The 21,489-nt window shown below is 39.9% G+C and overlaps 1 protein-coding gene across 16 annotated transcripts in view; it reads left to right on the top strand.

Annotated features, from left to right (window-relative positions):
- LOC140615803 (phospholipid-transporting ATPase IB) overlaps nucleotides 1–21,489 on the top strand; it is a 570,784-nt gene that overhangs the window by 167,451 nt on the left and 381,844 nt on the right. For 15 of the 16 annotated variants that reach the window (XM_072795750.1, XM_072795748.1, XM_072795745.1 and 12 more), the window contains 8 exons: nucleotides 2,418–2,462; nucleotides 4,374–4,449; nucleotides 11,386–11,491; nucleotides 12,119–12,201; nucleotides 15,232–15,281; nucleotides 17,786–17,855; nucleotides 18,795–18,879; nucleotides 19,869–20,008. In XM_072795750.1, the coding sequence (XP_072651851.1) occupies nucleotides 2,418–2,462; nucleotides 4,374–4,449; nucleotides 11,386–11,491; nucleotides 12,119–12,201; nucleotides 15,232–15,281; nucleotides 17,786–17,855; nucleotides 18,795–18,879; nucleotides 19,869–20,008 (655 nt within the window). The remainder of the gene's footprint in view (nucleotides 1–2,417; nucleotides 2,463–4,373; nucleotides 4,450–11,385; nucleotides 11,492–12,118; nucleotides 12,202–15,231; nucleotides 15,282–17,785; nucleotides 17,856–18,794; nucleotides 18,880–19,868; nucleotides 20,009–21,489) is intronic. The other variant, XM_072795737.1, reaches the window with a different exon arrangement.

Raw genomic sequence — 21,489 nt, 5'->3', positions numbered from 1 at the left:
TAATTTGATGTAGTCTCACTTGTTTATATTTGCTTTTGCTGCCTTTGCTTTTGGTGTCAGATCCAAAAAATCATTACAGTGTCTGGGAGTTTACAACCTATGTTTTCTTCTAGGAGTTTTAGGTTTCAGGTCTAACATTCAAATCTTTAGTCCATTTTGAGTTAATTTTTGTATATGGTTAAAGATAGTGGTTCAGTTTGGTTATTTTGCATGTAGCTGTCCAGTTTTCTCATTTATTGAAGAGTTCATGATTTTCCCATTAAAATATTCTTGAGACTTTTGTCAGAAATTATTTGACCGTAAGTACATGGATTTGATTTTGGACTCTCTTTTCTGTTCTGCTGATCTATGTGAGTCTGTTTTTATGCCAATACTGTCTGGTTTTGATAACTATAGCTTTGTAATAATAGTCTGAAATCAGACTATGTGATGCCCCTAGCTTTGCTTTTGTTTCCCAAGGTTGCTTTGGCAATTTGGGTCTTACGTAGTTCCATACAAATTAGAGTTATTTATTCTATTTCTGTGAAAAATGCTGTTGGAATTTTGGAAGGGATTGGATTGACTCTGTAGATTGCTTTGGGTAGTATGGACATTTTAACAATATAAATTCTTTTAGTCTAAAAGCATGGAGTATGTTTCCATTTATTTGCATCTTCAATTTCTTTCATGTCTTACAGTTTTCAGTATACAGGTTTTTCACTTTCTTGGTTGAATTTATTCTAGGTATTTTTTTTATACAACTGTAATTGGGATTTTAAACATTTCTTTTCTAATAGTTCAGTATTAATGTATAGAAATACAACAGACCTTTATGTATGGAGTTTGTATCCTGCAGCTTTACTGAATTCACTTATTCTAAGAGTTATTTGGTGGATTCTTTAAGGTTTTCTACATATAGTATCATGTTATCTACAAATAGAGGTAGTTTTACTTCTCACTAGTTTGGGTGCCTTTTATTTTTCCTGCCTGATTGCTGTGGCTAGGACATCCAGTACTGTGTTGAATAAAAGTGGCAAGAGTGAGCATCTTTGTTTTGTTCCTGATCTTAGAGGAAAAGCTTTTAGCTTTTCACTAATGAGTATGATGTTAACTGTGGGCTTGTCATATATAGCCTTTATTATGTTGAAGTATGTTCCCCCTGTACCCATTTTGTTGAGAGTTTTTATCATAAATGGATGTTGAATTTTGTCAAATACTTTTTCTGCAGCTAGTGTAGTGATCATATGATTTTTATCTTTTATTTTGTTAATGTGGTGTGTTACATTGATTGGCTGCAGGTGTTGAACCATCCCTGTATCCCTGGAGTAAATTTCAGTTGATCATGGTGTATGATTTTTTAAATGTATTGTTGAATTCAGTTTGCTAATACTTTGCTGAGAATTTTTGCACCTATGTTCAGCAAGGGTATTGGCCTGTAATTTTCTTTTCTTGTGGTATCCTTGTCTGATTTTGGTATCAGGGTAATGCTGACCTTGTAAAACAGATTTGAAGTTTCTCTCCTATTGTTGGGAAGAGTTTGATAAGGATTGGTATCCTTCTTTGACTGTTTGGGAAAATGTCACCCAAATGAAGCTGTCTGGACCTGACTTTTGATTGTTTGGAGGTTATTGATTACTAAATTAATCTTCTTACTAGTAATCAATCTAAGATTTTCTGTTTCATCATCATGATACGGTGTTTGTTGCATATTTCTAGGAATTTATCCATTTCTTATAGGTTGTCCAATTTGTTGGTATATAATTGTTCATAGTAGTGCCTTATGTTCCAGGTATTTCTGTGTTATCAGTTTTAATATCTCTTTTTTCATTTCTAATTTTGAGTTCCCTTTTTTTTTCTTATTTGTGGATCTAGTTAAAGGTTTACCAATTTTATCTTTTCCAAGAACCAGCTCTTAGTTTCATTAATCTTTTCTATTGTTTTTTTCTCTTTTTCATTTATTTCTACTCTAATATTTGCTACTTTTCCCCTTTACTAACTTTGGGTTTCATTTGTTCTTCTTTTCTAATTTTTTAGGTGTAAAATTAGGTTGATATTTTTCTTGATTTTTGGTGTAGGCATTTGTCACTATGAATTTCCTTCTTAGAACTGCTTTTGCCTCATCCCATAAGATTTACTATGTCATATTTCTATTTCCTTTGTCTCAACATATTTTCTGATTTTCCTTTTGATTTCTTCTTTGACCGATTGGTTGTTCAGTAGCATATTATTTAATCCCACATATTTGTGAATTTTTGGTTTCATTCTGGTTGATTTCTAGTTATACTATTATAGTTGGAAATGACGCTTGATAGGACTTCACTTTTCTTAAAATTATGCAGACTGTTTCATGGCCTATGATCAATCCTGGAGAATGTTTTTATGTGAGTGCCTCTTTTGATCACAGTTTTGTGACCACTCTATTTCCCTCTTTCTGGCAGTCATTTTCCAGAATTGACAAGAGAACCATCCTCAGATGATTTTTGGTAAGTAGATTCTAGCACTTCTTGATGTTTTAGTGGAAAAGAACGATTCTGTATTGGCATTTTTACCTGAATATTTTGTAAATAAAATTTCATTTGTTATTCTAAAAGAGAATCAAATTAAAATTTTTAATATGAATGTGGTTTTAAAAGCATAGTGGAACTACAAGAACTAAAAATAGCCAGTCCTTGGTTTATTACTTCCTGCTCACTTCCCATTTCTTAGCATAATATCTTCAAAGTTGTATTGTATGTATTGTAGCATATATCAAAATTTTATCCTCATTAAAGGCTGATTAATATTTCATTTTATGTGTATACCATATTTTGTATATCCGTTCATCTGGTGATGGGCGTTTGCACTTTTTTACTTTTTCTAGTGTGAATACGGCTGTTGTAAACCTAAGTATCTGAGTCTCTGCAAACATAAGTATCTGAGTCTCTGCTTTCAGTTCTTATGGGTATATACCTAGAAGTGGGATTGATGTGTTGTGTGGTAATTTTATGTTTAACTTTTTGAGGAACCACCACATTGTTTTTCACAGTAGCTGTACCATTTACATCCCTGTCAATAACACACAATTTTCCCGTATCCTCATGACACTTGTTAATTTCTGTTTTTTTTTTTTTTTTTTAATAGCCATCCCAGTGGGTGTGAAGTGGTATCTCATTGTGGTTTGGATTCACATTTCTCTTGGGATTAGTGATGTTGTGTGTTCATGTTTTAAGATTTATATACTAACAAAGCTGATTGGTAGGGCTGTGTGTGTAGGGAAGACAGTGTATTGATGACTGACTGGATTCCCTATGGGATGATCAGCCAGGACCTACTGTTTTATTAATGGATCCTTAGATGTCAGCATCTGTCTTTCTTTGTGAACTGATAAGTCTTCTTCTCATGAGAAGAACTCTCCAGGCTATACATCTGGCTGTAGCTGTTATGGGAGCTGAATGGAGGCAGAGGGCTGGTGATCATACTTATCAGAGTATAAAGATTTCACATAAAACTCCTATCTTGGGAGAATTCCCTACCCTAAACCTACTTGTATGCCCAGTGTTGCTGGGTCCAAGGTTACTCTAATTTAACTTCTCTAAACGATAAACCTTCTATGGCTTCCTGGGTGCAAAAGTTTCGGTTACCTGGCTACAAGAGATGAGGGAAGGTTTCTGCGGGCTGAATCTTTCTCAGATGAATCTAGACCCCTCCTGCTTCCCACTTTCCCCTTATCAGACAGGTACCTCAGGCTGCCATTTCCTCAGCATTCTCAAAGTTCGGCTGGGGACATCAGCTTGTGTTCTAGGTGCTTCCTCTCGTAAACTGCTGATTTCTGCTGCACCAAACTCTGACATCCAGAGTTCAGATTGATATCACCTTGACTGTGGTCATTTCTTCCATTGTCTTTGTTCTGAAGAAGGAGTGGAAATATAGGAATATACTTCAACTGTTCACATTTTCTCCAGTTTGATAGCTCACAGCAATCATATCAAGTTTCCTTTTCACAGTTATTTGCCTCCTTTTCTCTCCTGCGTATGAACTCTGGCCATAAATCATTGCGCAGATGTGATGCAATCATTCCTCAATTTTTTCCTGCTTTGAGCAGATACTCAGAAATTTTCCCTGGTAGGAGTTACACAGAGACCAACCAAAGTGACAAAGTGTTGACTCCTGAATGTTTCTTCTCCTTGTAACCATGTTGTTGTTTATAATAACTTATAAAATATTTTGCTTATAGTAGGGCTAAATTTTTCTGTCTCATGGTTTGAAAGAATATAGAGTATTCCAAATCTTTAAAAGTTTAATATAAATTGATGGGCTTTTTAGGTTTACTTCTTCTTAAAGACAGATTCTTACAAGGTTTGGGCTAATTTTAAAGGACCTTCTGAACTGAATTCGTATTTCCTGTTCTTTCACAGCCGGATACCTCCTCCCCCCAGTGACTCCTGTGACTTTGATGATCCCAGGCTCTTGAAGAACATCGAAGATCATCACGTAAGGCCATCATTTTGCTTCTAGGACATTACATAGCTTATAATGCACTTTTATTTATGTGTACATGCAGTGTCTTGAAATTTGCAATTTGGGACCTTAGGGAAGATGTGCAGTTTTACTTTTCTAGCGTTAATATTCAGGGAGGTGATCTTAAATAAATGCTGTGTGGTTAATGCTCAGTGTAAGTTAATGAAAAGCTGAATTAAATATGTGGTGAAGATTGAAAGTCTCACCTCAAGATTAAGATGAGTCTTACCATGGAATTCTCTAACATTGTGAATTCTCTAGCTCTTTAAGATTTCTGAAGTACTATTTCTTCACAGTTGTGAATTTAAGAGGTCATGCATTTTGAAAAACAATCACAGTGTGCTTGGATCAGGATAATTTAGGGAAGAAAAATATGGCAGGACATGTAGCATTTATAGCATTCTATTGTGTGCCAGAAATTTGATGTGTATTTCCTTTAACACTTGGGTCATGCCAGAGAGGTGATAGGAAGCTGCGTGGAAATACTGACTTGGCCAAGAATTACCAGCAGACAAATCTAGAAATGAGACTCAGAACCTTCATCTGTTGGATTCTTAACTAGGACATCACATTATCTCAACTATTCTAACAAACCAGGATTAATTGTAGGATTGCCTAAATTCATTTTAAAGGGTACTTTGAAAAATATTGACTTAGAAGAGTATTTAATGATCAAAATGTTTTGCAACCAGTTTAATCAGTATAAATTAGATCTAATATTTTTTCTGAAAAAAATTTAAAGTTAGGTACACTTGAGCAAAACTAAAACTTAATCATTCCAAAATTTCATTAAGATACAAATATATATAAGGATTTCTCTGAATTCTCAGCAAGGAAATTTCCTGTTTTCTACTGCAGTTACCCATTTGTTGATGCTAGAACCTTCCCAGCCATGGTTCTCAAATGTGAGCATGTAAGGTACCTATATCCACAGGCCAGGATCCGGACATTCTGTCTCAGCCCCTGGGGATGCTGCTGATGTGGTCCCAGACCACACAGTAGGTGCTGCTGAAGTCATTGTTTTGTGTTGCAGTTACAGGCATCGATGTGGTCTTTTTTTTTTTTTTCGAATTTCAATGTTAGAGGTAGGTTCAGCTATGAGGCTAGAGGTTCTTCAAACAGAAGAGTGGTATCTGAGAAGAAACTTCTGTGGAGGAGGGTAGCTTTAACCAAGGATGTCAGAAGATACTTGGACCTTGTGACAATTTGCTTTTTGAAAAGAGGACTTAGGTATTCTCAAATAGTATTTAGATAGTGTTCAGGTTGACTAAATGTGTCCGTTGAGGTTGGGGTGGTGAATAGGAAAGAAGGTGGAAAGGCATCCTAGAGGCTTAGGAAACTGCTCTTAGTCTCCTTTCATGAATTTTGTTTTTTTGGCCCAGATCAGTAGGTGAGAAAGCAGCAGAGGAAGTGAGGTGAGCCTAGTGCACAGCCTAGAGCCTCAGAATCCCAGTGTAAGCTCAGGAACAGTGTATACAAGTGGATCCTTGTTTAAATAAGAGACTCATTTATCTACTCATTCATTTAGTAAACAGTTTAAGGGCCTAGTTTATATCAATCACCTTGCTAGGAAGTAGGGGAAGAGATGAATAAAAAATACTCAAGGGATTTCTACTAATTTGCAAAACAGATGTAAAATCATTAGGAGCCATGGTATACCTTTGCATCATAGGGATAGGTATGATACCACACCCTGAGAAGGCGATTTTGTTTTGTGTAGATAGAGGAGTCTGATCTCTTTTGTGGGTGTTAGGGCTAACATAATTGTTGAAATGTGGGCATTGTGGGCACTGCACTGAATGGTATTTGCATTCACCTAAAATTCGGGTATAGAAAATCAGTGGACAGGGGGCAAATCTCATTTGGAGTAGAGATCTTTGAGAGATACACTATTTGCTCCTGGGATCTCCATTTTTGAAATCTTGAAATACTGATTTACAGTTAATTTATATACACATACAGATGTTCTCTTCAAAGCTGTACCCATGAGTGTGTGCTGGGTTTTTGACCACTGTTCACATGCTCTTCTCGAGCCTGTCCTCTTTTAACCTTTGAATGGAGAGGATCTTCTAATGAGCATTTCTTGCCTATGGCCAATGGCAGGCATTTTAGGAAGGAATGTCACCTTTAGAGAAGTTAGTGAGCTCCTTTCTTCCTTTTCCTTTTCACCTACTACCCTACTGAGCCAAATTTCCTTTTATTCCAGTGGGAAGGCTATCAGGAGTAGGGGCAGATGCAGCCATTATGAAAAGGAAGCCCTGACTTAGGTTATCATAAGTATTGATGAAAACATGGAAACTTTAAAGGATATTTTGATCATCTGGACACTCACGGTTCATTAAATGCATAATGTGGCTATGGATTGGAGAACTTATTTTCTAATTTTTTAGTAAAAGCCTGCTTGCCTACGTTCAACATTTTTTAAGCTATGCTTGAAGCTTTCTAAGGTGGTCTTCATCTTGGCTACTATGTGAATGATCCCATTGACATTTAGCATTTAGCTCAACTATAAATAATGAAGACTATAGGCTCTAATATTTTTCTTTCAGAAAATGTGAGATTGGATTAAGTGTACCTAATAGATTTTTAAAACACTTTAAATACAGAGCTTGTTAGATCACATGGTTATTTTGCCAAAATATGCTTGAGGAAAGGGAAGAAGCATTTCTGGATTTTAGCCTATGGATATCCCACATTCTTATCTAAACTGTCTTGGGACCATTGACTGAAATTAAAGCATTTGGACCAAGAAAATCTTTACTTTCCTCCCAAGGGAGTACTTCCATCTGCTACAGAATTTTTGTTTTTCATGGGTCATCATTTTTGATACTCTGGGCTCTTTAGGACTATGTTTTAAGCTTTGTGTGAGCCGATAGCCAAGATGGAATTTGTCTATTAAAGAATCAACCTATGGAAAATTTCAAGGAACAGTTCACGTGGTCCTTTGGTTACATTGCTAACCCATGACTTCCTATTTGTGGGATAAGTTCCCAAAGATTTACCAAGGAAGAACATACAACCTTTTTCTTTTTTTAATCGTTATGTCTGGAACTTCTGATGAGTCTTCAAGAATAATTATTTGTATATGTATATATAAATACTTTATAGGTGTAATTTGGTTGCCAATTTTATACATGCCTAATTTTCTATTTTTTTACATTCATCACATAAAAAGTACTTTTTTTCTAGATATATAAAGCATTTTGTGTAGATTAAAATCTATTAAATGGAAGACAAATATTTTATGATTATGAGGTACCTAAAATAGTAAAATAGGCAAATTCATAGAGACAGAACAGAATAGAAGTTATTAAGGGCTAGGGGAAGCTGAGAACAGGGAGTTACTGTTTGATTGATACAGATTTGTTGGGAAGATGGAAATTTTGGGTATAGATATAGTGGTGGGTACAAAGCAATGTGAATGTTTTTAATACCCCTGAGTCATGCACTTAGAGATGGTTAAATGATAAAATAGTGTATGTATATTTTTCTGCACATAAAAGCTTTAATTTATATACATTCTCCAACAATCAGTTCTTTCAAGTTATAAAAGGTTTTTCTTGTAAGTTATAGAAAACAAAGCTTATTTTCAAACATGGAGCACTTGTTTAAAATAGATTACAAACATCCATAGGCTGCAAATGGAATTTGTCTCCTTTCTGTAATTTATTATAGAATGTCAGATTAACTAGAGAACCAAAGTTAGAATGTTTTTGTCTGAGGGACTTTTTTTAATCTTTAAAGAATGTTGTCTGGCCTACTACTCAAAGTGGAAACTTAATTTGAGAGTGTGTGCAACTCTTCTTTATAACTCTCAGAAATATTTTACTATTTGCTATGAAATCAAAGACTCTCTTTCATGTTTCACTGTGGGATGAGGTGATGTGCTAGCTCCATAGCTCTCAGATGCAGGAGGAAGCAATTCCCCACCCCCTCACATACTACATTTTTATATATGTGTTTTATTTCATTGAATTGTCTGTGGAACTGGTTGTTACTAATTACCATTTATGTCAAAGAAATAAAACAATAAGCCCAGGTCAATTAATTGCCTATGTAAGGCACAGTATGGAAGCCAGAGTCATCTTTGGCAGCCTTTAAAGATTTCCTTCAGCTCCTGCTACTGAGGCCAATACAGCCAAAGACCAGGCCCAAGATCTAATTGTAAAATTGGCAGAACTTCTTAAAAGGCTGAAGTGGCAGCCTCATGAAATCATCTGCACCAAAGTCTAGTAGGAAGGAGACATTGGGACTAGGGTTGGGGTCTCCTGGTAGATGCACTCAAAAACCTGAGAACCTCAGTTTCTTCTGGAACTTTGGAGCCAGTGGGTATGGTCTACTGCCCTTCATAGAAGATGGTAGCTTTCCTTGCTCCCATGACCAGGTCTCATCTAAAGCAGATGTCTGGCCAGAAACTGCTCATCTCCTTCAGGGTCTGTCTCCACCTTAGCCACTAGATCAAGCCTAGGGCACATTCAGCATGGAGACTAGGGTGAGGATGGCCAGTTTGGAAGAGGGATTATTCACTGAAGGAGCTGCAGGTCCTGGTAATTCATACCAGCAAGGACTGGGAGAGTGTGCCTGAGAAAGGGGTGTGATAGCTACACAAGGGAGAGTTTGTCGAAGGTAGAATTCTTCTCTTATTGGCAGTCAACAGAATGTCCCCTCTTCTAGAGCCAGTTCTCTAGGCTGCTGTGATAACTCTCAGAAACTTGGAAGGAGTGGTTGCCTCTACATAAAAAGCAATTTAGTTTCATTGTAGGAAGCTCTGAGAATGAAGAGAAATATACTTTTTAATCCTGTAAATCTCTTTTTATCCTTTGCTGCAAAGTACTGTTAACATTTCAATCTGTCCCTTTCCATATACATGTGAACACTCACAAAAAAACACACTACACATATTGAGATCATACGGCATATAAAGTTTTTTTTTTATCCTGCCTTCTCAAGAAATTAGCATTCTGTTGTAAATATGTCCCCCAAACACTAATAACTAATATTCCTGGAGACTGTCACTTTTAACTTTAGCAAAAGATTCTACTACACAATGTCAGGGTCACCGTGGCTGATTCTCCAGTACCCTGTTGGAAGAGACTTGGGGAGTTGACTCCAGCACCAGTGCTTAGGTCAGGGGTGTGGACGTTGACACAGTTTTGTCCAATGAGATATGAGGAGAGGCTTGCAGGTGGGGAAGGCTCTCTGGAATCAAAGCCCAGGTGCCACAGTGCTTTTGGATAAAATTCCTTGGCATTTTGTAGTGTAGACCTTGGGGAACTTATAAATAAACTTACTTGATTTCACTGAACTGTAATTGTGTATTTCCTTTTCCTGAAAGCTGATGAGAAGTGGCCACATGAGCAGCTGTATTTGCTTCCATACAGCTGCTCTTAAATCACATTAATAGGTCAGAGGAGAAACTAGAATGTTGTAAATATTAGTCACCATCCATTTGTGACTAAAAAGCAAAGACAAAAACTCTGCAAAAATTGGAAAACACAGAATTGCTTCCTGAATGTGCAAATACAAAATCGATCTCCAATGCATAGCCAGTTGCCTGTTGAAAAGTGAACTGTTAAAGACTTTGGTGTTAAGATAACCTGAGGACAAGAAAGCATGGTGTCACCCTTGGCTTTGAACATCATCCTGAAAGCATTAGACCAAGTGGACAAGTGAGAACTCAAGTGTATATATTAGAAAAGAAAAGGAAAAACATCCTCATCTGTGGATGATACAATAATTGGCTGCCTTAAAACCCCAGAGAGTCAGCTAAACTTGGGAAACCAGTAAGAGGTTAATTACAATTGGATATGAAATTCATTTATAAAATTCAGTATTTTTACTTACATCTGAATAGACTCTTGTGAAATATAATAGAAATAAGATTCTGTTCATGATATGAAAAGCAATAGATAAAAAGCCTAGTATGATAGATAAAAAGCCTCACGTATGGTAGGCATGTAAATATTTTTTTAATAAAAGATTAAGAAAATATGCCATGACCTATATTTAGAAGTATTAAAAGCTTTTAATAAATAGGAAGGCATTCTGTATTCTTAGATGGGGAAACAGTATTAAGATGTCATATTCTGATCCCAATGAAAACTTACAAGGAATGTGTGTGGAGATGGGAGAAATTTATTAAGTACATATCCAGGATGATTCTTTTTAAGTAATAAGTGAGGGATGCACTGCCTTATAGGTTTTAAGCTATTATCAAGTTAAAGGACAGACATGATGTAGAGTAAGTGCCAGGACAATGGAAGAGAAAGCCAGAGACTCACCTGGCTTTTGGTGAATCCGTTCTCGGTATATTGATCCAACATAGATCTGGGTGCCTTCTGTCTGTGGGGCCTGGGGTTACTCTGGTGAGGAAGGCAGATGACCTGCTGGCACTCCTGGAACTCACAGACATGGGAAGAAGCATGTGAGCAGCAAGACTGAAATGTTGGAACAAGTGAGGCCGGTGCTGGAGGAACCCTGGGAAGGGCACATGCCTCTTTGTTCTCACATGACCCCAGGGTTAGCAGGTCAAGAACAGTATTCCAAGATAGGGGTGATAGTGGACTTCTCAGAGGAAGCAACCGTTGAATTGAAGCCTGGAGGATGAGTAAGAATTGACTGCACGCAGGTGGAGGGTGGTGATGGAGCAGTGGGACAGGTCGAGCCTTGTTTGAGGAACTACAGAGCAGAGTGGCTGGTGGAGCATGCAGGAGGGAAGAGGCAGGAGAGCTGGAACTGTGTGGTGAGCAGCTGCCAATCATGGGGAACGTGGAGTGTGTGCTAGGATCTCGACCTTTGTTCTAAAGGGAGGGGGAAGCCAGCACAGGGTTCTAAGCAGATGGTGGCTAAATCTAACTCTGGTTTATGTCAGCCATGTTTTAACAGATGATCTTGCCCTTTTGTCTGTAGCCCACGGCTCCATGCATACAGGAGTTCCTCACCCTTCTGGCTGTGTGCCACACGGTCGTCCCTGAGAAGGATGGAGATAACATCATCTACCAGGCCTCCTCCCCAGGTGAGGGCTCTGGGCTGCGTGTGCCCTGCTGTCCCCTTCTCTGGAGACTTGGATGTTTGCAGTTACTTGTCAGGTGTGCTGGGGAGGCATGCCCCACAAAGACCCCACTGTTTACCTTTGGCCTCATACAGTTTCCAAATGATAAACCCACAGAAAGGTGATGATGAGCCCTCCTGACTCTGTAACACTGGGACCACAGGAGGAGACCCCAGGCCAGCTTGCATCTCCTAGCAGAAGACACTGTTCTAGACAAAACTCTCAGGGGAGGGTGGACTGGCTTCTTTGTTCACTCAGAGAAGATGTTTAGTCAGCAAGTCATGGGAATGTTACTGATATTCCTTAGGGAGAACTTGACCCCAACCGAGAATAGTAGGTATGCCATCACTCTTGTCCAGATGACTTAGTTTTAGGTCCTGTCTTCCCACCTAACAGAGGTGCTGCCCTCAGGACCCTGGTGGTGGGAGTGAGTGAGTGCCTCCTAAATCCTGAATCCTTACCATTGTGCATTTAGGCCAGGCCACTCCAGCTGCTGCAGATCTGGTTGATTTGAAAATAATAATAATACATGCTCAACAGGATTCTACTGTTACCTGTGATTAGTTAATGCTTCATCAACTCTATTGACAGATGAAGCTGCTTTGGTGAAGGGAGCTAGGAAGCTGGGCTTTGTCTTCACAGCCAGAACACCGTACTCCGTCATCATAGAAGCCGTAAGTGACAAGCCTGGGCACCTCTTGATGTGGTACATCACCTGCCTTTTGAAGACTTCTGTGTTTGAAATAGCGTGTCCGATGTAAATACAATAGCCATATTTCTGTGTTTGTTTTTTTTTTTTTTCCTGTGGGAAACCAGATCCATTGCAAAGCTGCAGGTATCACATGATTATATCAGCTTATTCATGTTGTGTTTGTGTTGCAGGCAGTTTTCTCTCTCTCTCAGAGATGCTTCTCCATGAGGCTTTCATATGCTGGTGTGACTTGTAGTAAAGGGCCTAGCAAGCCTGCTCTTTGTTCTGTAACAGGACATGGGAATAACCACATGGCCCACTTGTCTTGAGGGCAGGATCTGCAGCTCTGTCTTTGCAGCCTTAGCACCTGGAGCACTTGCTCAGTGAAGCCCTCAATGCTTTGGCTTCAGTGTCCCCAGCTGGGGGAGAGGTGAGGTGGCACTGAAGATCTTTGTTATCTGTAGGAGTTTTTCTTTTCCCTAAGGTCAAAGGGTTTATTTATCTTATAATTGATTTTTGAGTTTCCCTGCTCAGGAAGCCTGAGAGAGAAATGTGGTGATTGGAAAAAATGTAAATCAAGAATAACATCCAGTAAGAACCACTGAGGTGGGAAGTGGGGGAAATTGCTGGGTTAGGACTGGCAAGGTGTTGGCGTGTTTCGTGCTGGCCAGTTAGAGGGGCTGCATTTTGCTATAGGATGGGTTGATGAGGGCCTGGAGGCTGTTACTGCCTTCCCTCACTCCTGCCTTCCTCTACCTCTCAATTTGGGGAGGATTCATGGATTTTAACAGTTTTTACGTTCATGCATCCTTGTGTCTCTAGGCCTTGGTGATGCATTTGAAATTCACTTCTTTTTTTTTTTTTTTTTTTTTTTTAAAGATTTTATTTATTTATTCATGATAGTCACACAGAGAGAGATTGAGAGGCAGAGACATAGGCAGAGGGAGAAGCAGGCTCCATGCAGGGAGCCCGATGTGGGATTCGATCCCGGGTCTCCAGGATCGCGCCCTGGGCCAAAGGCAGGCGCCAAACCGCTGCGCCACCCAGGGATCCCTGAAATTCACTTCTAACTTATGTAAAAGTTGTTACTGTTTCTGACTCGGCACAGTGCTCCATTTTTCTTGTACGTATTTGCAAAACCTGGAAAATATCAGGCCTTATACAGTGTGCCCATTTCTTGGCACTTTCAGGTTCTTGTCTTCTGGAGAACAAAAATCAAATCATAATTGTTTTTACTTGATTTTAAAGTGAAAGAAAGTAACTGAGCATCGAATCTCCCTCTCAGAAGCTTTTCACAAATGAAGTCTTTACCCCCCTTCAGTATGAGGAGACTCATTAACATTTGCTCTGGGATTTTCTGTTGTATGGGTGCTACTGTTTTCTCTGCATTGCAGTGATAGGGACTGGGGGTGGGTGTGGACTGACAGGCCACAGGAGAGTCCGAGATGAGGAGAACATGGCTGTTTCTGCTTTGCTCACAGTACCAGACAAATATGGAGAGCTAGGGAGAGAGCCCACTGGTGTCATTATGGCAGTAAATGCTGACAAAAAGCGAATTGGCATCCCTTTTTGTCATTTTATTAACTTATTAAGGCCATGTTTCTGGGAGTAAATAAGACTACCTGACTAGTTAAGGTTCATAATAATAACTTTAAAATCCTATTTAATCATTAATACCAGAGTATCCTCAAACTATGCATTCTTGAGTTGGTTACCAGCTGTTTACACGGTGTGGCCCTCTTGGTCATCCTAATGGCTGAGTCTGTGGGCTGCATGTGGTTGCCTGGTGGTTGATGGGATGGCAAAGAGGGGTTGGCTCCTGGCAGTCACAGCACTCGTGCCCATTTGTGGGGTGTCAGTGGGCACATTTCTGAATGAGCGTCTGACCAAGTTGAGCCAGGCTGAGGAGAAAGAACTGATGATTGCAGAAAGAGAGGAACAGAAGCCTATGAAGGTTGGATGAGGTGGTTCCCTGAGTGTATTTCAGGATGTGAGGAGAAGGGGTGGGGAGTTGTTGACAGAGCAGTAATGGTGACCTGGTGCCGCTGGGTGTCAGTAGTGCACTTGGTAATTTGCGTGTTGCTTCATTCATTACTTCTCTCAAACCCACGGGACAGGGCTACCACCATTCATAAGGAAGGCACATGCTTAGTGGCAGATACAGAATTCGAACTCATATGGAACTCCAAAGCCCATATTCTTTCCACGGTGATGTACTGGGGAAATAGAGAGCAGATTTGATCAAGGAGTTTGAAAATGATACACACATAGTCTGGAACCTAATGGAAAAATTGAGGATGATGAGGTTCCAACTTTGAAGAACCTGATGTAACATTAGATTAATTGCCCTAGAATCTTATGCAGATCCATCATCTTTATTTCTAAATCCAAAATCCAAGAAGCTTTGAATTCTAAAAATTTCCCCCCCATATTTGGGGAATTAGGCTTTTTGCAGCAAAATGTAAATGACATGAGGCCGTTTGTGGTCTTAGGAATCTCAGTGTTGCCCCAGACCCCTCTGGATAATTATGGCACATGATGTATGCATATATTTTTATAAAATGTGTAAAATTTGGAATTTAGAAGCATGACCTGTCCCAAGGTTTCAGGTGGACCTGTGTAGCTTGTGTCCTGAGTTTTCCTGTCCTGGAAGGGACTGTGTCAGCCAGCTGTTGTGACGGTCTGGAGAAAAATGAGAAGCTTCTACCAGAAGGGGGAGCTATGACCCCACAGACTGGCTTGTGGGAAAACCATACCTGTTACAAAGGCCTTTGCAGAGGGAAAGAAGATGCAGAGAGAATGAGGTGGAGAGGGAGAGCAGGAGAGAGAATATATGTGTATATATTGGATAGGGAGAGAGTTATATACATGTATCATATACAGAGAAAGAAAGTGCTGGAAGGAGAGGGGGGCAGGGAGATGTATGTATAGAGAGGTTTATGACTGGGGAAACTGTTGTTTTGAGATTTTAATCCTTTGCACCTCAGGTAAGAGCCTGCTTTTCTTCCTTTAGATGGGACAGGAACAGACATTTGGAATCCTTAACGTCCTGGAATTTTCTAGGTATGTTTCTCTTTTGTGCACTTGAAATAAAATACTTCCATATATATTTAACAATGTCATCACCGTGTTTGCAAGATTGTATAATATGGTTAAATATAGTACCTAAGTATTCAATTTAGTAAATATATCTCCACAAGCCATTTCCTCTCTGGAATTTGTGACTTTCATTAAAGAAAGTAAAGTGGGTCATCTTTCTTTTTTCTTTCTTCTTTCTTTCTTTCTTTCTTTCTTTCTTTCTTTCTTTCTTTCTTTTCTTTCTTTCTTTCTTTCTTTTTTCTTTTTCTTCCTTCCTCCCTCCCTCCCTCCCTCCCTCCCTCCCTCCCTCCCTCCCTCTTTTCTTTCTTTCTTTCTTTCTTTCTTTCTTTCTTTCTTTCTTTCTTTCTTTCTTTCTTTCTTTCTTTTCTTTCTTTCTTTCTTTCTTTCTTTCTTTCTTTCTTTCTTTCTTTCTTTCTTTTTCTTTCTTTCTTCTTTCTTTCTTTCTTTCTTTCGAAACGTTCCGCATCCATATCCTCCCTTTCCTTAGGTTTCCAGACCCTCTGACATCAGCAGCTACAGACACGTCTGCATAGTTTGGAGTATGTGATGAGGGCCTTATTTCTGTTGTTTTTTCCCATGTCCCATGAGGTTGTGCTCGTGCTCCATTTGAGCGCTCTCATGCCAGGCCTGGGAAACTGACCAGCAGAGGCCGATAAGATCAGTCCATCCCATCAGAGGCTTTGTCCAAGTTGGGCAGTTCTCCTGTATATATTCAAGCTTGTTCTCCCCCAATGTGGTTTATTTAAGGCCCAGGAATATTTGTTGGATTATTTGTTTCCCTTGTCATCAAAAAAATCTTAATGTTTTGTTTCTTTCCTTCTTATCATTGAACTGTCAATACTAGAGCAAGGTTCTGTTGCTACCTCAAAGGCATGTTTCCCCTTGATTAAAATCGGTTTTTCCAATAACCATTGTTAAACAATTCACACATTATTTTTGCCATCTGCTTTATAAACTATCTGAAAAAGATCAACTTTTAACCCTCTTGTGGGAAATGCTTTCCAGCCCTAGTCATTGGTTGTAGGACTGAAAACTTGAAGCTTTGGTGGGTCAAGAGCCCTTGAGGATGGGTGTTGAGATGGAAAACATGATGGTTGATAACAGTAGTGGTTCCTGTAGGGGAGTAGGGCCACTGTCCCTGTGTGTATAGGTAAGGGACATTCTAGACATTTTTCCAGACTTGTGCTCCATCTCTTGTTGATGTCCTGATGACTGTGCTGTTATGTGGCTGTGGCAGCTGGGACCAGCAGTTATTACAGGGAGAAGGAGGTAGATGAAAACAGGTGAATCCAGGTAAAAACATGAGGATGTATTAAAAACTTCTGGGAGAATATGAGGAAGTAGAAAGGTCATTGGTAGTTATAGCTGTGGTTCTACTTCTTTTTAGTTAACTCCACTTTTTCCAGATGCAACCTCATGCTGACAGCACTCCTTCACAGTACTTAGTGGCAGCCTTGCTTTATAGATTCAGGAACTGAGATGCCAGGTGAACAACTGTGTTTGAGAGTACCTGGCTACTAGCTAGCTGAGGGAGGAATTCAAAGCCAGGCCAGACAGAGTGCTATGGGTTAGGATGTGGGAATTTATACAAAGCTGGAGAGAGAATCGTTCAGTCTTGGGAGCGAAGAGTCCATTGGAAATCCTGTGACTGGGGTGGTTGGTCTGGGTCCCACTGTGGTTGGGATGTGTCTCAGGGGGATGAAACGTCTGCAAAAGGCAGGGACAGGATGTAGAGGAGGAGTGTGGTGTGTGTCCTGGTGTGCTGGAAGCCTGCAGATGAATGGGAGGGTAAGTGGGTGGGGGTTGAGGCCAGGCTGAAGAGGTGAGTGGAGGCCAGCAAGAGTTGGAATCTGTAGGCAGTGGGGAGCCATCGAAGGCTCCATGAGTGAGCATGGGTCACAATGAAAGAAGAGTGCAGGAGTGTCCGTGTTGGAGTAGGGAGGGCAGTAATAAGGCACACCTCGGCGCTGAATCAGGAGTGTTCTATGCATTTCTAATTTTTTTTCTACTCCAGTTAAAAGAAGACACAAGGGACTTTTGAACTAAGTGGATTTATATTGAAGCTTCCACTCCACTACTTACTGGGCAGATTACTAACATTTTGAGCTGTAAAATAATACCTGTATAGAGTATTATCAGAAGTAAATTAGATGTGCATAGTAAATGGTCACATTTTCCGTTTCTGCTCTTCTGCTATAAATAACCATACTAGCAAGTTTTCATGGCAGGGAAAAAAATAGGTTTATGTCCATTATATAGAAATAAAAAGAGTAGTAGATATACACTTAAAGTTCAACTTTGAAGGAAAAGGTAAGGAAAATGGAGTTTTGCCATTTTTAGGATGGCCAGATCATCTTTAGATTTGTCTGGTGCTTAATCATAGGGCATGGGTCCTATAATACAGACCAATGACAACTATTCTCTCTCTCTCTGTCTCTCTCTCTCTCTTTTCTTTTTAACCCTTACAGTGACAGAAAAAGAATGTCTGTAATTGTTCGAACTCCTTCAGGCCAACTTCGACTCTATTGTAAGGGAGCTGTAAGTACCAGCTCAGTGTTTATTGTAAGGGGGCTGTAAGTACCAGCTCACATAGCAGGACACCCCTGTTGGCTACTTTGTTTATCTGCTACTTCTCCTGACCGCTGTCCTCATTACGCCCTGAGACTTTGCCCAAAGTTGAAAGACTCTTTCAGATTGGCCATAAAATTGACCTGAAGTAAAAGCCCATTGAAGGGTAGTAGTAGTGGTGTTCAGGCCAGTGTAGCGACGATGGCCCATGAAAAGCTTGCTTTTAGCCAATAGTTGGTTTCAGAAATAGCAGTTTTCTGTGTTGTGAGAAATCCTTGGGTCATGACTTCTGATTCTAGTTTCATCACCAGTGTGTTATGACTTTGGAAAGATAGAATAATTCATATTGACCTGTGATAATCTTCAAGTACTTTGAGATTTTACGTATATGTGTGTGTACATGCGTGTGTGTGTGTGTGTGTGTGTGTGTTCTCTAGCAGCTCTTCTTAGTTGTGGTTTGGTTTTTCATCCTGAGCTGTGTTCCTTAGCTGAATTGTGTTCAGTGGCTAGTGGGTTGTGTACTCCCTGGTTATGAGCTCCTGCAGTGTCAGGAAGCAAGAGTATATTTGAGCAATTTAGAATGTGCATGTTACTCTTCCCATTTCTGCATAAAGATGTTATAAACATAGGCATGTATTATGCAAATTTAGGTAAATGTAGGCACCATTATGTCCCCGATAATTCTCTTGACACTTAAGGTTCTCCCCAAAAAGTTTTTGTTTGGATACATCCCTATCCAGTTTGTTTTCCAAAACTCGACTGAGTCTGGTCAAGGCTATATTTCTACTTGCCCACTCAAGTATTCTCATGCACACTGTATAAGCTCCATTAAAACAAAGCTAGGTTTAGAATACTGACTGGAAGGCTTACTTAAGGGATTGCCAGTCACAATGTTTCTCTATTTTATAGGATAATGTCATTTTTGACAGACTTTCAAAAGACTCAAAATACATGGAGGAAACACTGTGCCACCTGGAATATTTTGCCACAGAAGGTAAGTGAAATTTGGAAATGTTTTTCCATCGAAATTGTACTTTCACGTGTTTGTAGCTGATGCTTGGGGTGAGTAGTCATGTTCTGAATGGATATGTCCCTTTTTTGCAGTACTTGGTTTGCTTCGTAGGAGTATACTTTTCTAGTGCCCCCCCCCATGCTCTATGACAGTGACAAGATGTGCACCAGAGTCTACACTCAGCTACCTATATGTGACTCTGCTAACTCTTCATCAGAAGTATGAAAGGAACGGGCAGCCCAGCTCACGATGGGTAGAATCACTTTGTAGTTATTCCTGTTCTCAGAAAACTCATGTGCTTATTTCCCTGTCCTCCTCATGTTATCCTTATGACACTGGCTTATCCATGACTTGAGGAAACAATAATTCATTGAGCCCATAGAGAACAGGAAGGGAGTTCTGTGAAAGGCCTCAAATAACACTGATGTCAGGGTTTCCAGCAAGTGAATATGATGAAAGCTGGAGCCTTGCCTAAGTGCTGACGGCCGCTTTCTCAACTTCGTGCGGTCCTGCGGCTATGTGCGTGTGTGTGTGCATGTGTGTGTGCGTGCACATGTATATATGCTTGAAAGCCTGGATCTTTCACATAATGGCACACTGAGCTTTTATTACTGTCTTGAAATGTACCTCCTGCCTCCTCTACTTGCTGCTACCTGCCCACTGCATGTAAGGGTGCATGTGAATAAGGCTTATGCCCAGCTCCTGTACTTCTCTGCTGTGGGGAATTCACTCTGTGGCTTCTCACATACTCTCAAATTTATGCACGAGGGGCTTTATAACAAAATGAAGTAGAGCTCTTTTCAACTCCCTTTTTAGATGTGTGAAAGTTGAATTAGAGTGACCTAAAAAAGCAGATAGTTTCTTCAATTTTTTTGAGCATGCTGGTATAAAATGGAGCCTCATGATGTCACCTAAGAGGGAAAGTATACTGCTTGCTTCCATTGCTGGATACACTGTGGCTGTTTTTGCAGGCTTGAGGACCCTCTGTGTAGCTTACGCCGACCTCTCTGAGCATGAGTATGAAGAGTGGCTGAAAGTCTATCAAGAAGCCAGCACCATATTGAAAGACAGAGCTCAACGGTTGGAAGAGTGCTATGAGATCATAGAGAAGGTAATTACATGCGATACAGTCATTGCATGCCCAGTGAGGGGCTCCGTCAAGGACTGAACAAAGTCTTTGGACAGGAATCATTTTGCCATATGGCCACACTCCCTTTTCCTGTGCAGATCTTAACCATTGGCTTTTAATGATGTCTTTCTTGCTTTAAGAAACACTTAGTTTTTATGGGCTACCTGAGAGGTCGAAGCACCTTTAGCTAAGCGTTAATGGTGTCTTAAGAAGTATCAGGTCAAAAACAGTGTCAGTGACTTTCAGGGCTTACCTCAGGTTAGGCTTAATGAGATTGCTCACCCTATTGAGTTACAGGAGCCTTCAGAATGTGTAGGCTGGTTGGACATTGTTCGTTCTAAGCATTTTCACACTTACTCTAATAATAGCCACCTTTGCCATAGCTACTCCACATTGCTTACTTTGAATTTCCTTGTTGTTGCTGCTCTTTGCAGTTTATCCCAAGGCATTAGGTAGCTTTCTAGGTATCAGATTCCCTCAAATCTGGCAGCTGGATTTTACCTTTTCCTGTTTCATATCAGCAACCACTGGCCCATTCATCTTCCTTCCAGTTTCTAGAACTCTGAAGTCATTAGCTTTTCTTATTCCTTGTGTTTTTTAAAATTACTCTTGACCTTTTTTATACTACATTTTTAAGTTTTATATTTACTTGTTTGTCACTTTAATGGAATTTGGTAGGAGTAGAGCTGGATTCAAGTGTTCGTTTGCTCCACTTCACTGGAAATAACCAAAATTACTTTTAGAATCAGAAAACGATTGCTTAGGTGATGGTCCCGTGCGGCACCAAGCCTGTGGTGGCTGCTCGGGAGGTACTCTTTACCCACAGTTGGGAAATCAAGCGATGGTGCCCTATCAGAGGAGGACTCGGGAGGTAGGTGAGTGCTTAACAGCCCTCTGTGCAGGGGCTCTGCAACCTGTCAGAGCAGCAGGCAAGGTCAGGGCTGCTGATGCATCTCCATATCCTTGTGAATCCACACCCATCCTCGCTGTGAACTGGCCCTCCATGGGCCTGGAAGAAGTGTAACAGGGGCCACATTTGATGGCTCTTCAATCTTAAGATAATTTGATATTTTCTTCTCTGCTGTTAAATTGTTAGCATCACCTGTCTCTTAGGCTTGTATTGTCAGATAAGTATTATCATCTAGAATCAGTTTTTCTCCTGTGTCAACCAGAATATAATATGTATGTTACTCATTAGTGGAGTGAGAGGGAAGGGCTTACCTACTATGAATGTCCTTGGGATGACTGGCCCATAGTCTTTACTGCTAGGTGATTTCTCTTCTAACATGCCCAGGGACCAAGAAATACATGATGAATGCTGGGTTGCCTATGTGTCTCGAGTGGTTCTAACATTGCAAATAGTTTTGAAATGCCACACATGAAGTTATCAGCAATTAATCAGCAAATTAATTATCTGCAAACAAAGTATTAATATAGAAGAAATAAGAGAACTGTTAGAATAT

This window comes from Canis lupus, chromosome 24 (assembly GCF_048164855.1).
Source record: "Canis lupus baileyi chromosome 24, mCanLup2.hap1, whole genome shotgun sequence".
Classification (NCBI taxonomy): Eukaryota; Metazoa; Chordata; class Mammalia; order Carnivora; family Canidae; genus Canis; species Canis lupus.
The sequence above is the reverse complement of the archived record's forward strand: the minus strand, read 5'-3'. Positions and strand labels throughout refer to the sequence as shown.